General features: G+C 41.2%; 1 protein-coding gene across 2 annotated transcripts; it reads left to right on the forward strand.

Annotated features, from left to right (window-relative positions):
• The first annotated feature begins 1,987 nt into the window (after positions 1-1,987).
• tsku (tsukushi small leucine rich proteoglycan homolog (Xenopus laevis)) lies at positions 1,988-14,695 on the forward strand. Of its 2 annotated transcripts, none has more exons than XM_084951087.1 (3): positions 1,988-2,243; positions 9,238-9,549; positions 11,558-14,695. In XM_084951087.1, exons 1-3 carry the CDS (start codon positions 2,229-2,231, stop codon positions 12,296-12,298), a joined length of 1,068 nt encoding a protein of 355 aa, XP_084807213.1. In that variant the 5' UTR covers positions 1,988-2,228; the 3' UTR covers positions 12,299-14,695. The 2 variants fall into 2 exon arrangements, with proteins under 2 accessions (XP_084807213.1, XP_084807214.1); XM_084951088.1 differs by lacking the exon at positions 1,988-2,243 and adding an exon at positions 2,745-3,100.
• Positions 14,696-22,379: the final 7,684 nt, after the last annotated feature.

The following is a 22,379-nucleotide window of genomic DNA, read 5'->3' on the forward strand; positions in this document are numbered from 1 at the left end:
CACGCCCCTGAACACTGGGATTGTAACCAAGGAGGATTTTACAGCCTGCACTGTTTCCACAGTTGACACTGACATTGAAATAACAGAACGACCCAGCGATCACAAACTTTTTGTTAGGTGCACTCTGGCTGTTATGACTGTTGTAGAATGGACAGATTATGAAACAATGCTCCCTGAGCACAAAAGGCACCCACTCATATTACCCAAACACCTGAACTCGCAGTGGGAGCAAACCACACAGAAGTGATTTCTATTTCCTTTGTGTCTCCAATGATGTGTCGTGCAGACACTTTGTGTGATTTTGTATCACTTTGTGTGTCCTTGTTTGAAATCTCTTTGCAGCGACTGTGTGGCTCGGCTTTGGCTGTATTGCACTTTTGCTTGTGTTTATCTCACATTTGTGTTCCATTTCGTTCTTTTTGAACTATTCTGTGTATCTTTGGGGTCGTTTTGTCTCTTATTGCAGATGTTTTTGTCTCAGTTTGGTACATTTTGCATCTCTTCATTGGTTGCTGTATGTTTCATTTTCATTTCAAGCCTCCCTCGACCAACTGGGCCTAGGGGCCTGTGTTCAGCAGGCCTCTAATCCCTTGGTGGCATTTTTAATAAGCAGTATGCCATGGCAGGAGAAAAACAAGAAGAAAGAGAGCTGGTTTACTTATGATTTCATTAGACTAGGATTAGTGTTAGGGTCTTGAGCAAGTTCTGATCTTTTGACAAACCTGAAGACCCTTTTATTGCCAAAAAAGATGCAAGAGGTCTATGTGTGTGACAGTGTTTGCACAAAACACGCAAAAAATATGACCAGCTTTCCTGCAGAACTTACTGTACTGCGTGCCTTTTTGTTTGCGGGGAAAAAACAATAGTTGTACAGTTCCTCAATGCTGGCCTCAGTTTGTGTGCACCCCTGGGAGTGCTGGTGCATGTGTGTGTGCGGGTAACTGTATGGGTGTGAGCCATGGTGCTGTAATGCTCTCACGAGGAAAACAATGGACCTTAAGGGTGCAGATAGAGAGAGCCGGGGGCCCTTCAGCATTGTTTGCATACCAACAGATGTTCATTATCACACTTGACCTCTGTGTTTTTGCTCCTGCATTATGAGAGAAGTGTTCCATGTCAGGATAACAGGGTGTAACACAAAATCTCCACAGATTTGGCCTGTGTAGGATGGTTGACTTAGTTATTTATTTAGTTGTCATGCTTGTATTTGGACGATCAGACTTCCCCTGTCATATTGGAAGTAAATATCTATTAAATATGTTCAAATTAAACAGATAACCGTTTCTGTAGGCATTGTCTTGTACGCCTCAAACTTATTTGCCTGCACACCAAAAAACGCTAGGAAAAAAAGCGCGACAGGAAAGGTCTGGGTTTCTGTTCACATGAACTATTATTCTTTATTTATTTTATTTTATTTATCAGTTTCATCAAGACGTGTGGCTGAGGCCAAACGAAACAAACCGCCTTGTTGCGCAACCATGCTTTCAGCGTTTCTTTCCGCGCGTGTTTGTTTTTCTCCACTGCTACTAGAGGGCGCACGGAGCTCGGTATCAAGAAAGCGGAAACTCGTACTAGCGATCCTTTCAAAATAAAAACGTGAGCTTTTTTTTTTTTTAAATTTCTTTCAGAGCGAGCCTGGGTGAGACCTCTGAAACAGTTTCAGTGTGTAAATTCTCCCCGTTTCTAATACGAAATGGGTAAATAGATTTATTAAGATGAATATGATATGTTGCTGTATAGAGATTAGCTAGCTAAGGGCACATCTTAACCTGTACAGGAACCATGGCAACAGGAGCCGAGATAACCTAGCTGACTATCCGCTATTAAAAAAATTTCTAATAAAAACTTAAAAGCCATCCTGAAGGCCCGTGCTTCTAATATAGATAAAATGGAATAAGTTCTTCTGTAAGCTCTATTTGAAACATTTTGTTTTGGTGGTAACAAACAGGAAGAGTGCTGTTTTTTTCTAGCTAGCTTTTTTTTTTTTTTTAGTGGGCGCTAAAGCGGAATGGAGGAGGACTTTATGGGATGGGAACAGACGAGTGTGTCCCGGTGTTTCCAGCTCCTGATAGTTTACTGCGGCGGAGCAGAGCATACTGTCAGAGGGGTTTTGCAGAGCTCATGAAGACTAGCAGACAGATGAGCCAGCTGGACACGAGAGAGCGGCGGGGGGCTGGAAAATGGGAGCGGTGAAGTGAAAAAAAGCAGCCGAAAAGCGGACTGCCTGGATGGAAGACACCAAAGTAAGTTCCTGGAAACACAGAGTAATGAGAAAAGTAACAAAGTCGCGTTTTCCCCCTCTTCTTTTTTACCCTCTCCCTTCTTCGTCTGCTTATTTTTTGTCTTCCAAGCTGTTAAATGTTGTCGGACAGAGAGCCCTGAGCAGAGGAGGGTGAGACATCTGGCCAGCTCAGATTTCACGTTTGCCTCTGTTTAAGAAACCGCCCCTGGTGTCCCGACTGACCCGACCGGGCTCTTGCGTGTCGTTGGCTCATGCTGTCCGGACACAGAGGGAGAAATAAACTTTATTGTTCTTGTCTGCTGTGAACGATGCGCGCTGAGGTGACAAGCAGAGCTGCAGTGACAGCTGAGAGGGGCGGGGTTGGCAATAAAAGTATGTAAATTGTTCTTGGAAATGAGCATGTGAGGGTTTTTTTTTTTTTTAAGTTATTCTAGTGTATTTAAGCAAAAGACCCCCCAACCCACCCCACCCCCAGCTCTGCCACGTACAGCTGCAGGAAATTTGATCTGCAGACAGAGGTGTCCGTGCAGTGCGTGGGTACCCGCCTCCCCTCTCGCAGGGCATGGCACGACGGTTTAAGTTGTGGCAATGCTGACAGAGCTGCGGCACTTTTTGCGAGCGTTTGGTCGGCTTTTTACGATGAAAAAGAGGAAGAGAAACTCTGACACTGACACAAAGCCATAAATGAGAGAGAAGAGGATATATAGATGAAAATAGAAGCAAATAAAAGCTCTGCACTCACATTTTCTTCACATTTACTGATGCAGTCCAAATCCCCTCCTTTGAGCTTGACCGATATTTTTTTTTGGAGCCGATATTGATTATGTCCCCTCCAACAATACTGTCATTGTTAAATCGGTGAGTATTCTTTATTTTTATTTTTTATTTTATTTTTTTTCTATATATATAAACAAAAAATGAACAAACAGTATATTGAAGTTGCATTAGAAAGGTGGAAATGATTGGGCTAGTGCTGGGGAAATATTGGCCTATTTGACAGATTTCAGCTTCAGGCCAAAACAAGATTAAATCTGGACAGCGTTGGAGAAATTTGGCCTTTCTCGCTCAGGATGGGCAATTCAAGCAACAGTACTGTTTGGCCAACAGTGCACAGTTGTAGCAGAGTTTGGGGTTTTTATGCTAGCGCTACCCAGCAGTAAGGTTTGTGCTAGATCGCCTATTTGTTATTATTAGTAATTTTTTCTCAAAATTCCTTTGCTGTAATTGTGTTTGGCTTTGCCTGTTTTTCCTCTTTGTGTTTTCATCTTCTTCTTTTGGTTATGGCTCATCTGCCTCCATCTCACCCTGTCCTTAGCATCCTCTTCTGGCACACCAACCCTTTGCATGTCCTCCTGCATGGTTGTACTATTTGTATAGCAGCAACAAATCCACAGGCGCTATCAAAGGCGTAGCCTTTTAGGTTTGTGAAATACTGACGTTGTTGTTCTAGGTTTTTTTTTCCATTTTTTTCTTAATTTCTTTATTCATTATTGCCATCTTCTGGCAGTATAGAAGTGTTATATCTTATCAGGCACAGGTAATGTGATGCAGTGAATTCAACTTTTTGTAGCACTTTTCTAATCACACTGACAGCTAAAAGCAATAAAAGCACTACATAAAGACCATGTGATGTGGTGACCTGTTGGGGGAAAAAGGGGTAGCAGCTTAAATTACCTTCTCCAAATAGTCAGGATGGTCTAGGAGAGGATACCACCTGGGGAGTACATGCAGGGGGGGAGTTATCTGGTGTTTTTTTTCTTTCCTCCATATTTGTGTTATCAAATATCAAACCGACCTTGTAAGGAGCTGGCAGGATAAAGGCTATTTTAGTGTTTAGTACCTCTTTGCCTCCGATTTTATTTATTCGCCAGAACTGCTGGCGTTTCATTGGCACCTAATTGTTTTAAAACACTTAAGCAGTGCTGGTTTAATTCAAACTTCTCGTCTCCACCTCATTGTCATGCATTAATTTGGCTTAAAAGGATTAGTGCAGCATCCATCTTCTAATTACACACTTTTTAGTCTTCAGCTTGAAGATTAAATTGGGACAGAGAAGTCTCAGTGACATAACGAATACATCATAGCACCGGAGGATGCTAAACACATTGGGGGCTCAAAGAGGTCTGACTCAGGTGGAAATGAATACATTTTAAATGGGAGGGCTAAATAGAGAGATAGTTAGATAAGTAACGCTTTAAAATGTGCCTGCAGTATATTTGTATTCTACAAATTTGGTTACATTTAGATAAAGAAGACACAGTAGAAGATCTTTTATTTGAACTTACACAAGGATTTTTCTTGCAGGCAAATAAAAGCGATGCTTTTCGATTGACTTTTGACACATTTATCTGATAAGTCTGATCACACTACTATGGAAGCCCGTTTCCGCCACAAAAAAAAAAAAAAGGATCCATAACTCAAAATTTCGAGTTATTTTCTCAAAATTTCGAGTTACTTTCTCGAAATTTCGACATATTAACTCGAAATTTCGATTTATTAACTCAAAATTTTGAGAAAAGCAACTCGAAATTTTGAGTTAGCGCTGCCAATCAGTAATCTACGTGAATGATGTCATTTCCTTGTTACCCGGAAGCTGAAGCCCTCAGCTACAAATGCTACAGCTAAGCTACCGGTATTACATCCAGTCGTGAATGCACAGATTGCTGAGTGTTTTCAGCCTGGCTTCACAAATGATGAAATCCCTGTGTTATTAGCTGAATCACATGGTGTTACTATCAGCAAACGTACTCGCGAAAGCGCCAATTTGTTGGGATCCGTTTTTGAGAGCGCGTTCCTCTGCGCCATATGCTTCCGGGTAACAAGAAAGCGACCTCATTCACGTATATTTTTGATTGGCAGAGCTAACTCGAAATTTTGAGAAAAGTAACTCGAAATTTTGAGTTATATTTCTCGAAATTTCGAGTTATGGATACTAGCTTTTTTGTTTTTATTTAGTGGCGGAAACGGGCTTCCATACACTACAGCAAATTGAGCAACACTGATAATATTTTGCAAAACTCTTGCAAAGATAAGATTGATCCCATAAAAATAATCACTGTGCATGTGTTCATATATAACTAATGGCTGATAAATCCTCAGGGGCCAGCAGAGGTTAATGTGCGGCTTTCATGGGATGAAGAGGTGTGAGAAGACCTCTGAAAGCGAGAACATGTCGGAGGCTGATTTCACAGTCCTTTGCCAATTGCCCTCTCAGGGGGGCTTTTGTAGCTCGTGCTGCTGTTGGATAATTGCAGCAGTTAGAATGTGTCTGATCTGGAGGCGCTGCCTGCAGTGGTTTGCTGTTAGCTGAGATTTATTGGCAAGAAGCTGGGAAGCACACCTGGCGGAGAAAGTTCAGCACTAATGCAGAGGGAGCAAACAGTGGAGGAGGGGAGAAGGGTTGATGAAAGTGGCTGGATAACCACAGAAGTGACAAACTGCTGAAGAGCACTTGGTTTTACAGTTTTCCACATATAGGCTACGTCCACACTAGCACGGATAGATTTGAAAATGGCGTTTTCAGTCATTTTCACAGAGTTGTGCGTCCACATTGAAATGGCCGAAAACGCTTACGTTCCAGCATTGCGCATGCGTGAAACGCAAGAAGATTCGGCCTGCCTCATTTCTGTCTGCCGTTTATTTACTTTCTGGCTCGTTGAAACGTCGCGGCAAAATGTCGAGGAAAAGCACCGAGTTTTTTAAACGGACTAACAATGAGGTGGAGTTGTTGCTGCAAGTAACACAAAAGTACAAAGTTGCAAAAGAGTGAGAATTTAATTATTTGAAGCATGTACAAACTGATATCAATCTTTAATAGGGCTGTCAAAATTGAGAGCAAACAAAACAACTGCTGTGTAATGCCCTCAGCTATCTTTGTTTAATTGGTCACATGACTGCATCACGTGACTAAAATGCGTCATCGTTTTCGAAAGTCTCCATTTTCGCTGTCAACACTGCGACGCGAAGCACCATCTTCAAGTGTATTCGTTTTCGAGAGCGTTTTCAAAACGCAGTCTCAGTGTGGACGGGAGGCCAAAACGGAGAGAAAACGATGAGAAAACGATGAGAAAACGATTTTCAAACGAAAACGCATTAGTGTGGACGTAGCCATAGTCTGCCTATAGCATTCCTCTCTGTAGTTCCAGGTTGGGGTGAAGTAAAAGTTCTGTGTCCGTGTGCCTACGTAGAGCCTACATCTAGGGGTGTTCAATGTGCTCCTGTAAACTCATAAAAAAAACCTGTGTAATTGAGCTTATTGGATAAAAAACATTGAATATCATAATACAGTATGAAAAGCACAGACGGTGGCAGCAGTGGATGGCTTTCATTGCTTCTAACACTCACTTGAGGACTTTATGTGTTATAACCTCACTGTTCGCCACGCCTGGCTGGTGAACCAGCAACAGCACAAGCACGAGTAGCCCACAGACCGGTTGTACCACATACTTTGGTCACTGCCTCCATCTGACAACAGACCAAGGTCATTTTTGTTTACTAAAACTGGATGTGAAAAACATTTTAGGTAACTAAAATAAATATAAAAGACCTTTTGAAAAAAATGTAAATAAACTGAAAGGATTCTGTGAACTACAAAAATTTGGAAGAAATATCCTTAAATTTGATCAAAACTTGCCTTATGAGACATTCATGGACTTGCTTTTTGAGACTTTAGATATCTACAAGACTGAGAGTCAACTGCTTTCATTTTTTTTGTAATACCTGTGCTGAAATCTTGCCTCTGACATATGTCCTCCATACAATCATAAATAAAAAAAAAACTAAATCCAAGTCTGAAACTAATAGAAACTAGCTCTCTATGGTCTGCTAACCAGTGTTAATGAATTTTGACTCGGTTTTAGTCCTAGTCTTATTTTCCTTGATATTAAATGTGAATTGTGTCCTTATGTCTGCTCTTCTCTTCCGCCCACACATGGGTGGAGCCAGCTGTACCATTTCCCATTTAAAAAAAAAATAAAAAAAATAATGTTCTGATTGGATTTTGTATCTCCAAAATATTTTCATCTAGTTTTTATTTGATGACAAAAGTGTCGTACATTTCATCACAGTTTTTTTCAGTTTTTTTCTTGTGTTCATCTGGGGAAAAAAAGCCATTGATAAAAATTGTTAGTCGTGAAAGTAAACAGTGTTGCTAATGCACTTCAACTGGAAAATCAGTAGACCTAAGCCATTCTTTATGACAATCAGTTTTCATACATAAGATTTTAAATGTAGACTCAGAGAGATCTTTCTTGAATGAATTCATTAGCAGCTGTGGCTTAGGAGGTAAATTGTCTACCAATTGGAAAGTTGGATGATCAAATTTGTGGCTACTTGCGTCTGCATGTTGAACTGTTGGGCAAAATACTGAACTCCCAAGTTGCTCCTGATGCATCTATGTGAGTGTGTGTGATTGGGTGAATGAGCCTTTTAGTTTTTAAAAAAAAGTTGCATGTGAACTGTGCTGCTTGTAAAGAACTCAGCGTTCCAACATGCCCCTTCATGTCTGGTCAAAACGTGCAGCTCGGGGGACGTGCACAGTCCGCACTTGGAACGCACAGTCACGGCTTTCTATCGCTTTTACAGATTAACCAATAGCAGTGTGTACAGGGGTCAAAACAGCAAAACACTGCACAGAGGTGAGCGGCTTTGGCTGAGTAGACTTTGAGCCCGCTGTAATCGGCACGCATGTGTTAAACAGCAAGTAATGTGTAACTACGCTCACGCTCATACATAATGTAAGGGGAATAAATTTTAACTCTTTCTAGGTGTTACTGAAAATGCATTTTGCATTTATTGGAAAGCCTTAAAATTAAATGCATTCATACTGAATTTTGTGGTCTTGGTAATGTCCAATAAAAAAGTGGAACTTCTAAGAGTTTTTTTTTTAAAAATTTGTAACAACATGACAGTTATTCTAGTTTACTTATTTAAAAACAGGAGGGCAAGGGTGTCATTTTCTCATAGCTATACTGGTGCAAAGCTGCAGGTTTTATCTTTTAACACATACTCTTCTGTGTAACGCATGCAACAACTTCACCATGACTTTTCACTTCTAACTATTACACAACTCTTAACCTCTGTCCATTTTCTGTTTGTGAGTGTGTGTGTGTGTGTGTGTGTGTGTGTGTGTGTGTGTGTGTGTGTATGTGTGTGTGTGTGTGTGTGAGTGTGTGTGAGTGTGTGTGAGAGTATACTTGTTGCCTTAGTTGAACTGCGTGACTAGACACTGTTAAGCTCCCATTCATTCCGATACACACAGGGAGCACACGAGCTGAATATAGGTATGACTGGCTATTCTCTGGTTTGGTCTTGGTTCAGTTTTGCAGTATTTTTATTGGATGATTATATATTTATTCTGCAATTTATTCTCTTTTTAAAGCTTTTTAAAATTGTGGAGCAATTTTTAAATTTCAGTCATTTCTTTTATAAAGTTTCTTTCCGTATTTGCTGTGCTTTACAGTGCAGTCACATGGAAATAGCATTTCAGAAGGAGAAATTGTTTCTGACTGTGTCTTCTTAATACACCGAGGCTCAGAGGATGTGGGCACATCTCTCTTTTTTTTTTTTTCTCCCTAATTTCAAAATGGATCAAAGATTTACGATACACTCAGTTTTATAACTATGCGTATGCATTCTAGTGAGTTGACTAAGAAAGTGCAAATGAACTCATTGATCAAAGAAATTAGGTCACACCCATTGGGAAGCCAAAAGAGAGAGGGAGAGAGACAGAGAAGGGGGAAATTGGGGCTACTCAAGTTGCACAAATAAAAGCGTGAAGTCTTTTTCTCAGAGCTATACAAAAGCCTTCACAGCTCCTCAAATTTCTAAAATCCAGGTACTCTGTTCGGTAGTTCAGGCAAGGTTGGATTTGATGGTGAGTGAGAGGTGCAGTTTCTCCGGATGGCAACTGTGCCCAGGAACCGTTTTTAACCTGGCAGGCAGGAGTGTTGTTAAGAGGGCTTTTAATGTAAATAGTGAATTTGTTCTCTCTCCAGAGAATAATGGCTCTCTTGCTGTGGCTCGGTCTCTCGCTGCTGGCGGACGCCCAGTCCAGCGCCGTTAAGAACTGCCATCCTGGTTGCCACTGTGAAGTGGAAAGCTTTGGTCTCTTCGACAGCTTCAGCTTGACCAAAGTGGACTGCCGAGGGCTGGGACCCAGCGCCTCCATGCCCATACCAATCCCGCTGGACACTGCTCACTTGGACCTGTCCTCCAATGAAATGGGCCCACTCAGTGACACTATGTTGGCTGGTCCAGGCTACACCACCCTCATCAGTTTGGACCTCAGCAGCAACCACATTACAAAGGTAAGTAGTTTAAAGAACTCCTATATATGTCCTTGACCCACTAAAGACTGAACTTTCACTGGTGGTTTTTCAGGCATTTGGGTTCTTTTTACTGTTTTTTTGGGTTTTTTTTTTTAAATTGTTTTGTTTTTGTCATTTGCTGTGTTGTTTTCTGTTATTTGCCCAGATTTTGATGTGGCATCTTGCCTGGGATTACCGTAATGACCCTTATATCACTGAAAAGCACAGAGTTGCTGCTTTCAGGAGCCATTGGAAGTTTTGTTATTGCACCAGTAGTTCAAGAGTTACAATAGTTTGACCTAAAAGTTTAACCTAAACCCATCGAGCACGCCAACGCTCCAATTGGGAGGATTATAGTACTAGTGTAATAATCTTCTGGTACAGTGCTGTAAAAAAAGTATTTTCCTCATTCCTGATTTCTTATTTTTTCTTTCAGATCATCAAACAAATTTTTATATTAGTAAAATATAACCAGGGTAAATACAAAAAGAAGTTTTTAAATGAATGTTTCTTAAGGGAAAAAAAGCTGTCCAAACCTACCTGGCTTTGTGTAACAAGGGATTTGTCCCCTGTTAAATCATGATTTGCCAAAGATTCACCACATATTTAGAAAGCTGAGTTTAATTTCACTAGCCACACCCACACCTGATAACTGCTAGTCCTGTTGAATCAAGAAATCTGTTAAATAAAAGCTGTCTGACAAGTAGGCTAAAGGATCTCAGAAAGCAGCACATTATAATCACTATCTAAAGAAACTGAGAAACAGTTACAGACACTTGTCGGTCTGAAAGGGGTTATTAAGCTGTTTTTAAGGCTTTGGGACCCCAGTGAACCATACTGGTAGCCATTCTCCATAAGTGGAGAAAACTTGGAACAGTGGTGGTGACCACTTTATAGCTAGAGCACTTCCATAACTCATCCAGGAGATCACAAAAGAACCCAGAACAACATCTAAGGAACTGCAGGCTTCACTTGCCTCAGTTAAGATCAGAGTTTAACAATAAAGAAAGAGACTGGGCAAAAGTGCATCCATGGGAGAGTTCCAAGGAGAAAGCCACTGGTGACCATAAACAACGACACAAAGGCTTGTTTCACATTTGCCAAAAACATGTTGATGATCCCGAGGACTTGGAAAAATATTCTGTGGACTGACGAAGGAAGAGCTGAACTTTGTGGAAAGTCTTGTTACATCTGCACAAACCTAACACAGCATTTCATAAAAAGTACATCATATCAACAGTTAGACACGATGGTAGTAGTGTTATGGTCTGGGGCTGCTTTGCTGCTTCAGGACCTGGACGACTTGCCGTAACCAGTTACAGCAAGCATGAATTCTGCTCTGTACCAGAAAATCCTGAAGGAGAATGTCCGGCTATCAGTTCAAGCCTTGAAGTTCAAACACACTTGTGTTATGCAGCAGGGCAATAATCTGAAACACACCAGCAAGTCAGCCTCTAAATGGCTAAAAAAAACCAAAATGAAGGTTTTTGGCCTAGTCAAAGTCAAATTTTTTATGCCTGTTTTTTTAAACAAAGATTTATAACTTGGGCTGAATCTGCAGTGTTTTGTAAATTCTACCAACTTATTCTCACTTAGATTCAGACATACGTAGCTCAGACCTGCTCCCTACTGCCAGCTAGTTTGGAGTGTTATCTCCAAATACTCTAAAGGACAAATCATTAAATTATATATCAAGTTTTTAAGGACACAAAATTGATGGAGTCTGATACACAGAGCGGAGTGTTGAGAGAGATAGACGAAGCCAGTTAAAACCTTTTTCACAGTTCACTGGACCGCTAATGGAGCACAATGGACATGCAGCTCTGTAGCTAACACCTCTTCTAGCGTCAGAGATAACAGCTCAAGTATTTGCCCTTTCTGGTCCCATTATGGTGCAAGCTCCACCAGTCTCACAAAATAAATAAAAATATTTACTTGCAGCTTACTGCTCAGTGTTTATTCCTTCTTTTTATCTTTGTTAACTTGTTTCCTTCCTTCATGCTTCCAGATAAGCCCCAGCGCACTGTCCAAGCTGCGTTATCTGGAGTCTTTGGATCTGAGCCACAACAGCTTGGAGAGCCTCTCGCCGAGCTGTTTCTCTGGGCTCCCCCTGGTTGAAGTTGACCTCAGCCACAACAGCTTCCGGGAGTTTGACTTGGAGGTGTTTGCTTCCAAGGTTCACAGTGAACCTGTTAGTGTGGATCTGTCTCAAAACAAGCTTGTTTCAGTCTCTGCTGCTTTGTACGGCCGAGTTTTACACATCCAGAGCTTAACTCTGTCGTCAAACCAGCTGTCGAGCGTGCCGAGCCTGGCGGGACTTCTTCTGAGGTATCTCAATCTGGATGGAAACCCCATCAGACAAATCACAGAGGGAGCCTTTGCTCAGCTGAAAGATCTGGTTTATTTATCTCTGAGTGGCCTCCCCGAACTTGAGCACATCAGGCCAATGAGCTTCAAAGGTCTCCAGAGCCTGCAAGTTCTGGATCTCTCAAACAACCCGAAGCTCAAGAGCCTGAGCCCCACAGTGTTTAGTGGGCTAGACTCTCTGCAGGAGCTGAATTTGACCGGTTCTGGCGTAGCATCCTTGCCAGCTAACATGCTGACCCATCTGCCCAGCATTAAGAGTATCACACTGGGACGAAACAACCATTGCTGGAGGACCCAGAAACAGGGACTGTTCCACCGGCAGATGGGGCAGGTCCAGCATAACGAGGTGCTGACCTGTAACACAGACGGCATTGTGCTGTGAGACCATATCTGAGGGAATGGACTGCTTCTTGGAGCCTTGATACCAGAGCTGTGCCTTTATTTGCTTAGAGATGAAAACACTTTTATTTGTGTGTGTGTGTGTTGCTCTTATTAAGTCACGGGGATATTTTGGAGTGTCTTTTAAAGATCTGAGGTAGCCTTCATGAAGTATCATACATGCTGTATCTTTTTAAAACGCAGTCTCTTTTTATGTAGCACATTTTCTTTAAAATGCAGTGTTGTCTAAACTGGTAGAGAACCTGTCATGAAGTCACAACTTAAGCAATGTTTATACATTACTTAAAGTACTGGAGTGTACTTCATGTACACTCAAGGGATTTTACACCACACCACTGCATTTCTTTGTAAATTTGCTGGTGTAGTTTGAGTGGTATGCAAATGTCCACTCATATATTGCTTCCCATTAGCTTTTAATGGATATCCTAACTTAATAATGACCAAATGAACAAAAAAGGACAAAAAAAAGCCAAAAAAATATAAGCACCATACTTTGCTGAAGTGACATAACTGCAGGTATGAAAAAAGACAGTCCATAATGAATGTGCCATCTGCATTGATTGTGGCACTAGTACACCTCTTCATGGACAGGAACACTGTGGGAAGGCAGCCCACTCTTCAGTCAGTGCAGCCCAGAGTTGCTGCTGAATCTGTGGAGAGGAACTCCACAGGTTTTCTGTGGTGAGATCAGGGCTCATTGCTCATTGGCATCTTGTCTGGTGGTCCGCCCTGCCTCTGTCATTCTAATGGGACGATCATGGTCAGGTTGCCCCAGATGGGATTTTTTCCAAACCTATGATGGCTTTTTCATAGGGTTGGGTGTGTTTGATAGAGGAGTGGCCATCTGGGGTACTTTGGGTAAAGGCATTGTGACACTCTTTGCTAAAATAAAATGTTGGGAATTATCAAAAAAGCAACCCCACAATAGAGAAAAACTCTTCCCAAATTGGGCCAAAAGTAGAGTGGTGTGTTATTAAATCCCTTGAGTGTACTTCAAAGCGGACCACATTACGATTTAATTGCACTTATTAGATTTGCGGTATTGTTTTATAATAATGCACTTAAACCTTTGGAAAATATCATTCCTTCAAAGCGTTGCTGAGAACGACAGCACTGAGGGACTTTTGTTGACCGGTGACCACTAAGATTTTTCATGTGACATTGAATGTGACGCTTGACAGAAAAGGTTAGGGGAGGGTTTTCTTTAGAAGACTGATACCACTCTTATGTTTTAGAATGAAGTTTATCTTTGCTCAAAGATTGGAAGCAGAGAAAGCAGCCTAGCTCAGTTGGAAGAACCAGCTTTCCACCGACGAGCCACCGGTGCCTGATCCGAAAACTGGTTCCACGCACTCCCACCGAAATGAGACTGATGCCAAGCAAAACTGCTTTTCTTACCGCTGTTGATGACATCAGATGCTACAAATTCTTAGATGATTCACAGATTCTGTCAGTATCCCACAGATTATTGCTCAACTTTTCCTGCGTAGCACTAACAATCTCCAGTGCTCAAACCTATTTAATCGTCAGCCGGTGATTAAGAATCACAAGCACCATCATTGCAGCACTTGAAGTAAGGTTTATTTAACATGTCCTTGCCTGCTTTGCTTATTCCATGGAAACACAGTCCACCTACAAGAGATACAACCCGTTCATTTGCTGGATTTTCTCACTTTTTTGTACAGAACCAGGCTGTCTTCGTATAACCCTGTATTCAGTCTTAATGTTAAGCTACGCCAACAGTGGCTGCTGGTTAACGCAAGTATTTCACACAAAAACAACTCCCCCAAAAAACATTGAACTCTAGAATCCAGGGAGCAGATTCCTTTAAGTGCGTGGGAAACAAAGTCAAGTCTTGTTACACATGCTGAGGGTAAAATTCTTTTCCTTGTTACACCCACAAAATGACCATTTCATTACTTGATTTTTTTGTTTGCTTGTTTTTTGTGCCCATTGAGCCCGAGCTGAACTGTTCCTCTCCACAGCTACACTACAAAACAGGACGTAAGCGTCCTCGACCGTGCAGACCTGGAGTCGCTGTTACTCCCGGTCGCTGTCCTCCAGCTGAGCGGGATGGTTTTCATAGCAGATTGGCTCATATCCAGTATTATTATCACTTGTTATCACATACTTGGTGATGAAACGATGCCGGTATGTGTTAATGTTTAAACATCGAGCAGCGCTGTGCTTACCTTGGCATTCCTGTGGCATTCAGTGCAGCCTCAAGACTGCACATTAGGGTTTTATTGATGTCTGCAATCTGTAAAGGCGCGATATTTGAAAGCAAATCCAGTCTTTTCAGTTTAAGTGGAGGAGACTTTATATTTGTATGTATGTAACTATGCTGTATATAACTTTATATAAAATGTGACTATTCTTACATCCTTTGACTGCTTTAATTCTTTGTGACGTAAGAATGGGAACAATTATTCTGTGTACCGGCCGAGGAAATGAAACACATTCAAAACTGAACCACATGCGGGGAAATATTGTGTCAGTGTCTGCGCCGCATTTAACATTTTGCTCCAGTTTTTCATAGAAAGTGTGTGCAATATGTGCCTGACTCACAGCAAAGGGTGTGTCTCTGCAGGACACGAGGGAAAGCTTAGATCTCTGCGGTTTGTGTCGCTTTCACAACTCAGAAACTTTATTTACACGCATGCACAGACACATACGGGCACGCTTGTGCTCCTGAATAGCTTTTTAAAAATAAAATAAAATAAATTGGGACATGCACAAAGGTTTGTCAGGCTTATATGCCACAGTGCGCTGGTAACCTGCCAAGGAGGTGACAGCGAAGGAGCCGAGCTGAGAAAGGAGAAAAGGGGGAAAGAGAAGTGGGTATCCGACACGGCAGCTTGCAGATTTTCTGTGTGTCTGTGTGTGTGTTTGGCAACAAGTGGTATCCAAGATGGAAAAACGTCACACTGTGCCCTGTGTTCTGTGACACTTTGTTTAAACTACAAGAAAAAACAAAAACAAAGGGGGAAGAAAAGTGACTAATTAACGGATTTTCAGAGATTGCATCAGAGGCCGACCACATGTGTTACATCTTGAAAAATGAGCTGGAGAATACAGAGGGTTTGTGGGTAAGTTTTCTTGTGTCATGCAGTTCTAACTTGTGAGTGGGACCCTCAGTGGATTGATCCCACAGCACAAAACATTTCCAGATGTTTTTTTTCTTCTTTTTTTCCCCTGTCTTGTGTGATGCAGTGTTGTGTTTATACCTAAGGAAGCAATTCAAAAAAGAAAAAAAAAAGAAAGCAATCCCAGCTGTATTCAGTAGTGGCACAATAGCTTAAACCCTTTCAGAAAATCTCCCTTTCGTTCTATAATCATAACACTTATTTTAAGCATATAATCCAGTGTCCAGAAATGTTTGTGTGAAGTGAAATAACATGTTTAAGAGTGAAAATATGAATAAGACCTTAAGCAGAAAGCTATCCTGGATGGAGACCATGTGTCCGTTTACACATTCCACCGGATGCCTAACAATGTTCCTCTGTGTCTTCAGGGGCATGCACAGATGTGTTGAAAAGGAGCAGAAATGAGTTGTCATGACATCTGTAAGATACATCACAGACTAGTACATCCTTGTCTCAGAAGGAAATGCACAGTGGAACATATGCTGCTTATTAATGCAAATAATCAGCCAGTGACACGACAGAAACTCGGCGCATGAAGTTCACCAAGTTTACACGGCATTATCAAAACTGGAAAGTAAAGGAATAGAAAAATGTTGCCCGGCCTGATGAGTCTGCAATTTCTGCTGTGACGTTCAAACAGCATGAAAGCCTGGATCCATCCTGCCTTGTATCAGCAGTTCAGACTGCTAGTGGTGGTTTTTGGACCCTTTGGTACCAACTGAGCAATGTGTAAAAGTCACAGCCAGACAGTATTGATGTTGACCATGTCCATCCCTTTATGACCACAGTGTACTCATTGTCTGATGGCTGCTTCCAACAGGGAAACACGTCATGTCACAAAGCTCACATCATATCAAACATGACAGTGACGTCACTACACCACAGTCACCAGATCTCAGTCCAATAGAGCTCCTTTAGGATGTGGCATAGGGTAAATTCACATCGTGGATATGCAGCTCAGAAATCTGCAGCAACTGTGTGACGCTGTGTCAGTATGGACCAAAATGGAGGAATGTTTCCAGCACCATGTCGAATCTATGCTACAAAGAAATCAAGACGGCTCTCAACGCAAAAGATTCTCACAGATCGAAAAGCAACCAAGATCTTTCAGTTTGACGTTAAAAAAAATAAACTGGAGGTTGGTGACATTTATGGGTACAAAGAAAGTTAAGTTCCCATGAAGGTAAAAAACAAAACAAAACAAAAGGAAACAAAAAACCCCACAGACCTATCTAAACATGTTTTATCTCATCTAATCTGTAGTCTGAAGTCACGTCATCAAGAGAAACAAGCCTCCCCTCAGCTGATTTATCTCACTTTCTGCCTCTCAGATTCGACACAGCCACTTCTACCACTTTTCATTCTCTTTGTTCCTCATTGTAAAGCCCATAAGTTGTAAAACAATGGCTTTAAGCAGGATAATTAATATTTATTTGACTTTAGGCACAGTGGCGCACGACACGTGAGTGAAGAATTCAAAAGGAAGTGACTTGTTTCTCTGCAGTGGTCTGGCTGTGAGATGTAATTACTTCAAAGCAGAGGGAAGCTTTGAACTGTGAATAATTAATTCAGGCAAGCAGAACCAGGGTGTTTTTATTAAGTACTCTGTTCTTGCTTGAACAACTATCAAACAAATGTAATTTGACCTTCCCGGAGAAATCCTCCAGAGAATCAAGCCATCCAAGCAACTAATCCACTTTCGCTTCATCAATGAGCCCATATTGCTCTGAACGCTGCGAGATTTTAACTCTTTATTCTCTCTTTTTTCAGTTTTCAAGTTTTCATGTCACAGCAGTGACATTTGGATGCTTTGAAATGCCCTCAGGCTTGTTGTGCTGCTGTAACAATAGGCACCAAGGTACTGTGTCAGCGAACTGCAGAGGTTTTGTTTTCCAGACAAACAAAAGATCCGCTCAACTTGTCACAGGCCACAAAGAGCTGCTTGTTTTTTGTTCTGAGAGCCACTAAAGCTGCTGAAGTTTGTACTGCTCCACGGCATTATTGTGCACAAATGACACAACAAAAATCACGTTTAAACTTGGATTGCCATGTAAAAAGGGGCGATGCTTCAAACAGCGGTCTGCAGCCTACATGTTGATTGGAAGCCTTTTACGCATGAGGTAAAGCTTCCTCTAAATCACTCCTCCGTGAAGCAACAAGGTAGCTGTGATTTGCTGCTGTCTTCAGATCTTCAGATGCTCTTGTGTATTTTTGCTTGTGCTGAACAGATGCCGTGAGTGCCGCTCAGACTGTTAAAAATACCTTCTTTATTTTCACACTCATCAGACACAGTGGGACTCGTCCACATGTCAGCAGTGCATGGAACAGGTCTGATTTTCAAGTGACCGTACGAGCTTATTTGTGACCCCAGACGCATATTTATATGCACCGCTGAGATATTTTTATTCATGATGATGGTTCCTCCTATAAATCTACAGCCACTGGACTATTGGTGCGGAAACTGTAATTGCTCTGGGGTCATATAGTATCTGAACTTGGAAATGGATGATTAGTTACTTTTTAAAAATATAGACTAAATCAAAGTATTACGAGTGTTTCAGTGCAAAATATTTGAAACATTCCTCGATGATAATCATGGTTATGCCCTGGACAGGTTACCAGTCCAGGCCTGAGCCTCCAAACACTCACTGCACCACCTATTCTCTTTCATCTAGCATTCAAACTTACATGTCGATGGATGACTTGGGGTTCAGCCTCTTGCCTGAGAATGCTTTGAAACACAGTCAGGGATTGAAGCGTCAACCTTCCTACCGAGCCCCACTCTACGTCCAGAGCCACAGCTGCACTTTTTCTTTCGCTTTCAGTATACAAATAATTAAAAGCCATGATTGGAACATTTTAGATTATTCCTGTCTGAAATAAAAGTAGTTAAAAAAAAAAACATGATTATACTTAACTGGTAAATGGCTACTTATATAGATTACAAGTACTGGTCTACAGCTTTCTACTCAATTTGAGCACTCAAAAGGCTTTCTACTACAATCACCCAGTCACACACACATATTTACACAGCACTCTTATCTATGACTAAGCGCTTTTATCTAGCATTCACATGCACTTACTCCAGTGGAAGCATTGGGGGCAATTCAGGGTTTAGTATCTGACCCAAAGATACTTCAACACAGGAGTCGGAGATTGATCGTCCAACCTTAACTACTATATTTACTCATTCATTACAGTAGCTAAAGTATTTATCTTATCTTATAAATGACCCCAATAGATAATAATAGATTGGTCTCGTTTTCAGTTGTGAATGAAGGTTGGCCTTTATTTTGTAAAGAGTTTCAGGTTGTGTTTCGTCCACAGCGTAGGAGCGTTTATGAGAGACGATGGTGATTCTCCACATTAAGGAAGAAATCCTGGATTGTATTACTCTCTCTGACAACTGAGTGCAATGATTACAAAGAGGCCCACATGCCAAATGAGAGCTGGAAACAAAAACAGCCTGCAAACTATGAATAATGATTCTTTGTAAATGCAACCTTTTCACTTGTGGATTTGACTTTTAAACTCTTTCCTTTTACAGTGAATTTTATTTTGGATTCATTTATTATTGATAATTTGGCGTGGTATCCTGGTGGGAGGACAGTGCAGTGTTTCCCACAGTTCCTACATTAAAAGTTGTACACTTTTTAATTGCACAGCTGCTTGCACATTTGCAGAAAACAAATATCTGAAGTAGCCTTTTAACATAATGTAATCTCAGAAGGCTGCTGCCAGCTATACCGCCACACCAGAGAGTTCAGTTTACTGAATTTACGACACTGCTTCAGCTCACATCCGGTCTGACTTATCACTTCTCGATGGTCAGCGTGGAGCAGAGTTGGATTTTCTCCACATTTCAGCATCCAGAGGGTGGAAACTTGCAGACGGTGTGTTTTCAGCGCCGCGCCGCTGAGCTTTGCAAACATCACGACTTCAGATTGTTTCTTTTCTATTTGTGGAAAAAGGAAGAAAAAGAACAACAAGCAAATGACAAGGTGGCCAGCAGCACACAGAAGGCTGCAGAAAATAAACACTGTGATACTGAACCAGCCAGTTCAGATGGAAATAAGCTGAACACACACACACACACACACACACACACAGAAGGGTTATATTTGCCATCAGCTAAAAGGGCCACATTTATCAGCCTGATTATAACAGGCTTAACACAAACTGCTGTGTCACTTGAAAGTTGCCTCTATATCTGACATATGATGAAGACGACACATCTTTTTTGAGAAAATGAACATTGCACAAGTTTTTTTTTTAAACAAATCAGTCCATTGTAGAGGCAGCAGGACTCTTGCATCACCTCTCTCATTATGGTGGTCTGGACGGAGTTTCCCACAGGAAAACAGATACATCCTGAGACGGCTGCCCTACTTCTCTCTCTCTCCTCCATCTGGTTTCCATCAGAAGCTGCTGGGGCTGCAAAGGTTTCCCCCAGAGGACACCACCTCTGATTTTTTTTTTTTGGGGGGGGGATTGATCTCTTTCAACTGTCTCTGTCCATTACCTTCAAGTTCTGATTAAAACCAAATTTCTGCTACACTCTGACAAACTGAAGCAAAAAAAAAACAAAAACAAGAAAAGAAAAGTTGTTTTAAATAAGAGGGCATTTCAAAATTAAAGATGGGTATGGATATTATGGTCAATTTTTGGGAGTTCAGTGCAGTGCACAAGCACACTAATGGCTAAACCACACCCACTTGAGTTTTGGCTGCTAGATGAGCAGTGGGGCGATGGGGTTAAACCTCCTGCTCTTCAGCCAACAGTATTTTCCAACCTGACTGCTGGAAAGACATTAAAATTCAAGGCTATGATCTCCTCATTTGAGTCAGGTTCAAATCCTCGCTTCTGCATTTTGGATGAGTTGGTTCATATTAATGATTTTTGACTGCAGCAGGATCGGGAGAGGTGCCCAGCAGTGAGATAAAAAGGAGACTTACATGACCTTTAAATCCACACGGACTAAAGGGGACTTGATTTTTTTTGTTTGTTTTTTCAATGCTCGTCAGTTGCACTGCTTCCTATAAGTCAACAGCCAAAGTTGCTCAGATTCACTATGAGTAAGAGTGAGTCAGTAAACATCCAGAGACAAGAGGCTCGCTTGTTCAATTTCCCCCTGAGGAGTGTATGTATCCAAGAAAGTGAGCGGCTGTAAGTGCTTCATTTATCTATACTGAGCAGGACTGGCTGTACTTTTTTTTCAGTCCCTCTCTGAACATGATCTTTAGCATAAGGCTGGTGGAAATGGAAGGTTTTCAAACCACTTCAAGTGCAGGCCTGGAGTCAGCTCTAACAGTGGTTACTGAGCCTCCCTCAGCCTGCCTGTTTGCTTAACGAGCTCTCTTGTTTAAATGATTTATTTGCACTGATACTATCCAAAAATGATTACTTCTACTTAAAATACAGAAAAGCTACATATCAAATGTAAGCGGTTACATCTTTTTGGACACACGGAGATAACTTGATAAAGTTATTTTGATCATGCTTCTTTTAGCAGCATCCTCTGCGTCTCTGTAAGCTGGAGCTTTGGCGCTCATAGCTGAACATCAGAACACGCACACAGGATTTGTTAACCGGTGACGCAGCACACACCATCGCAATACTTTGGAAATGAGCAAATGAGGTGACTGCTTCACTGCACTGTAATTATGTCCACATGATTGAGCCTGTGGATTATCCTGCTTGGCTGGGACTGCACTGTTTCCTAAACTACAACTAGATATACTTTGGTGACCTTTTCAAAAGTGGACAGCTCATGCAGTGGACACGAATCCTTGCTTTTCTTAATACTGCTATTCTTACACCCTCTATTCAGGTAGCCAGCTGTAGCAGGTTGGAGGAGGAAGATAGTCTGTGTAACTGACTAGTGTGTTTGATTAACAGGAGCCAATTTTCAGACTGCGCCTTGTTTGTTCTGAAAAACATTTTTTTTCTGTACACTGAGGAATGGATTAGATGGCACTTTGTGGTGTAGAGACTGAAATCTAAGCAGCAGGTATTGACATGATTTAGCATATTAATTCAGCATAGCAGTCATTTAATCTGTCCCCAAATTACCTTTGGGAGTCTGATCAAATCAGCCTTTTTTATTCTGAAGTGGGCTGTGAAGTACTCGAGCCTTTAATAGGAGTGCCCTCTTTTGAAAAATATAAGCAACTGCATGTAAAAGTTTCAAAAGATCTTAATAAAGTGGACAGTGCCTGTGTTGTGCCAAAAACAACAAACGTTTTCCCAAAAATTTATTTTTTTGTTTTTTATTTATTGTTTTTTTTCTGTGATTTTGAGTCATTTTGAGCCAGAAATTTGCACCATCAAAACTCCTAATGTCTTTTTCAAGATAGATCTGGTGTAGAGGGTGGCAGGAAATAGGATCACAGTGCTATAAAAATATTTTAAGTGGCCAAGATTGATTATAATGCAGGTTACTTGCAAAGCAGGTCATTTCTTTCTTTCTTTCTTTCTTTTTTTTATCTAATCCCGTCATGAATCCTATTCACTACAGTCTATTTATGAGTATAAGTAAAGAAATTATACATAAAACACATAGACACATCAGAAATCACTTTTTTGCACAACATGTTAAGACACAATACAACAAGTAAGTGCAATGCAGCTTGTCCTGAACAACACAAGCTCACAATGCTCTGCAAACTTAAATCATCTATTAGCTCACTCGAAGGCCCCAGGAATCATTACAGATGCCTGGAAGAGGATTATGAATAAACCTATTAACGGGTTCATCTGTCTGACTGCATTTCATCATGCATGGCCAGGTTGTTATAAGTAACCATGCAACAGATGTCCAGCTGCTTTTAGCTTTTTATCAGTTGAGCCCACTGATCACACCGCACTAACACAGTCTGCCAACATGTGGGAAGTTTATAACCACCACTACTACTCCTC

Source organism: Perissodus microlepis, chromosome 14 (genome assembly GCF_051167445.1).
Source record: "Perissodus microlepis isolate ML-2025 ecotype Zambia chromosome 14, ASM5116744v1, whole genome shotgun sequence".
NCBI classification, from domain to species: domain Eukaryota; kingdom Metazoa; phylum Chordata; class Actinopteri; order Cichliformes; family Cichlidae; genus Perissodus; species Perissodus microlepis.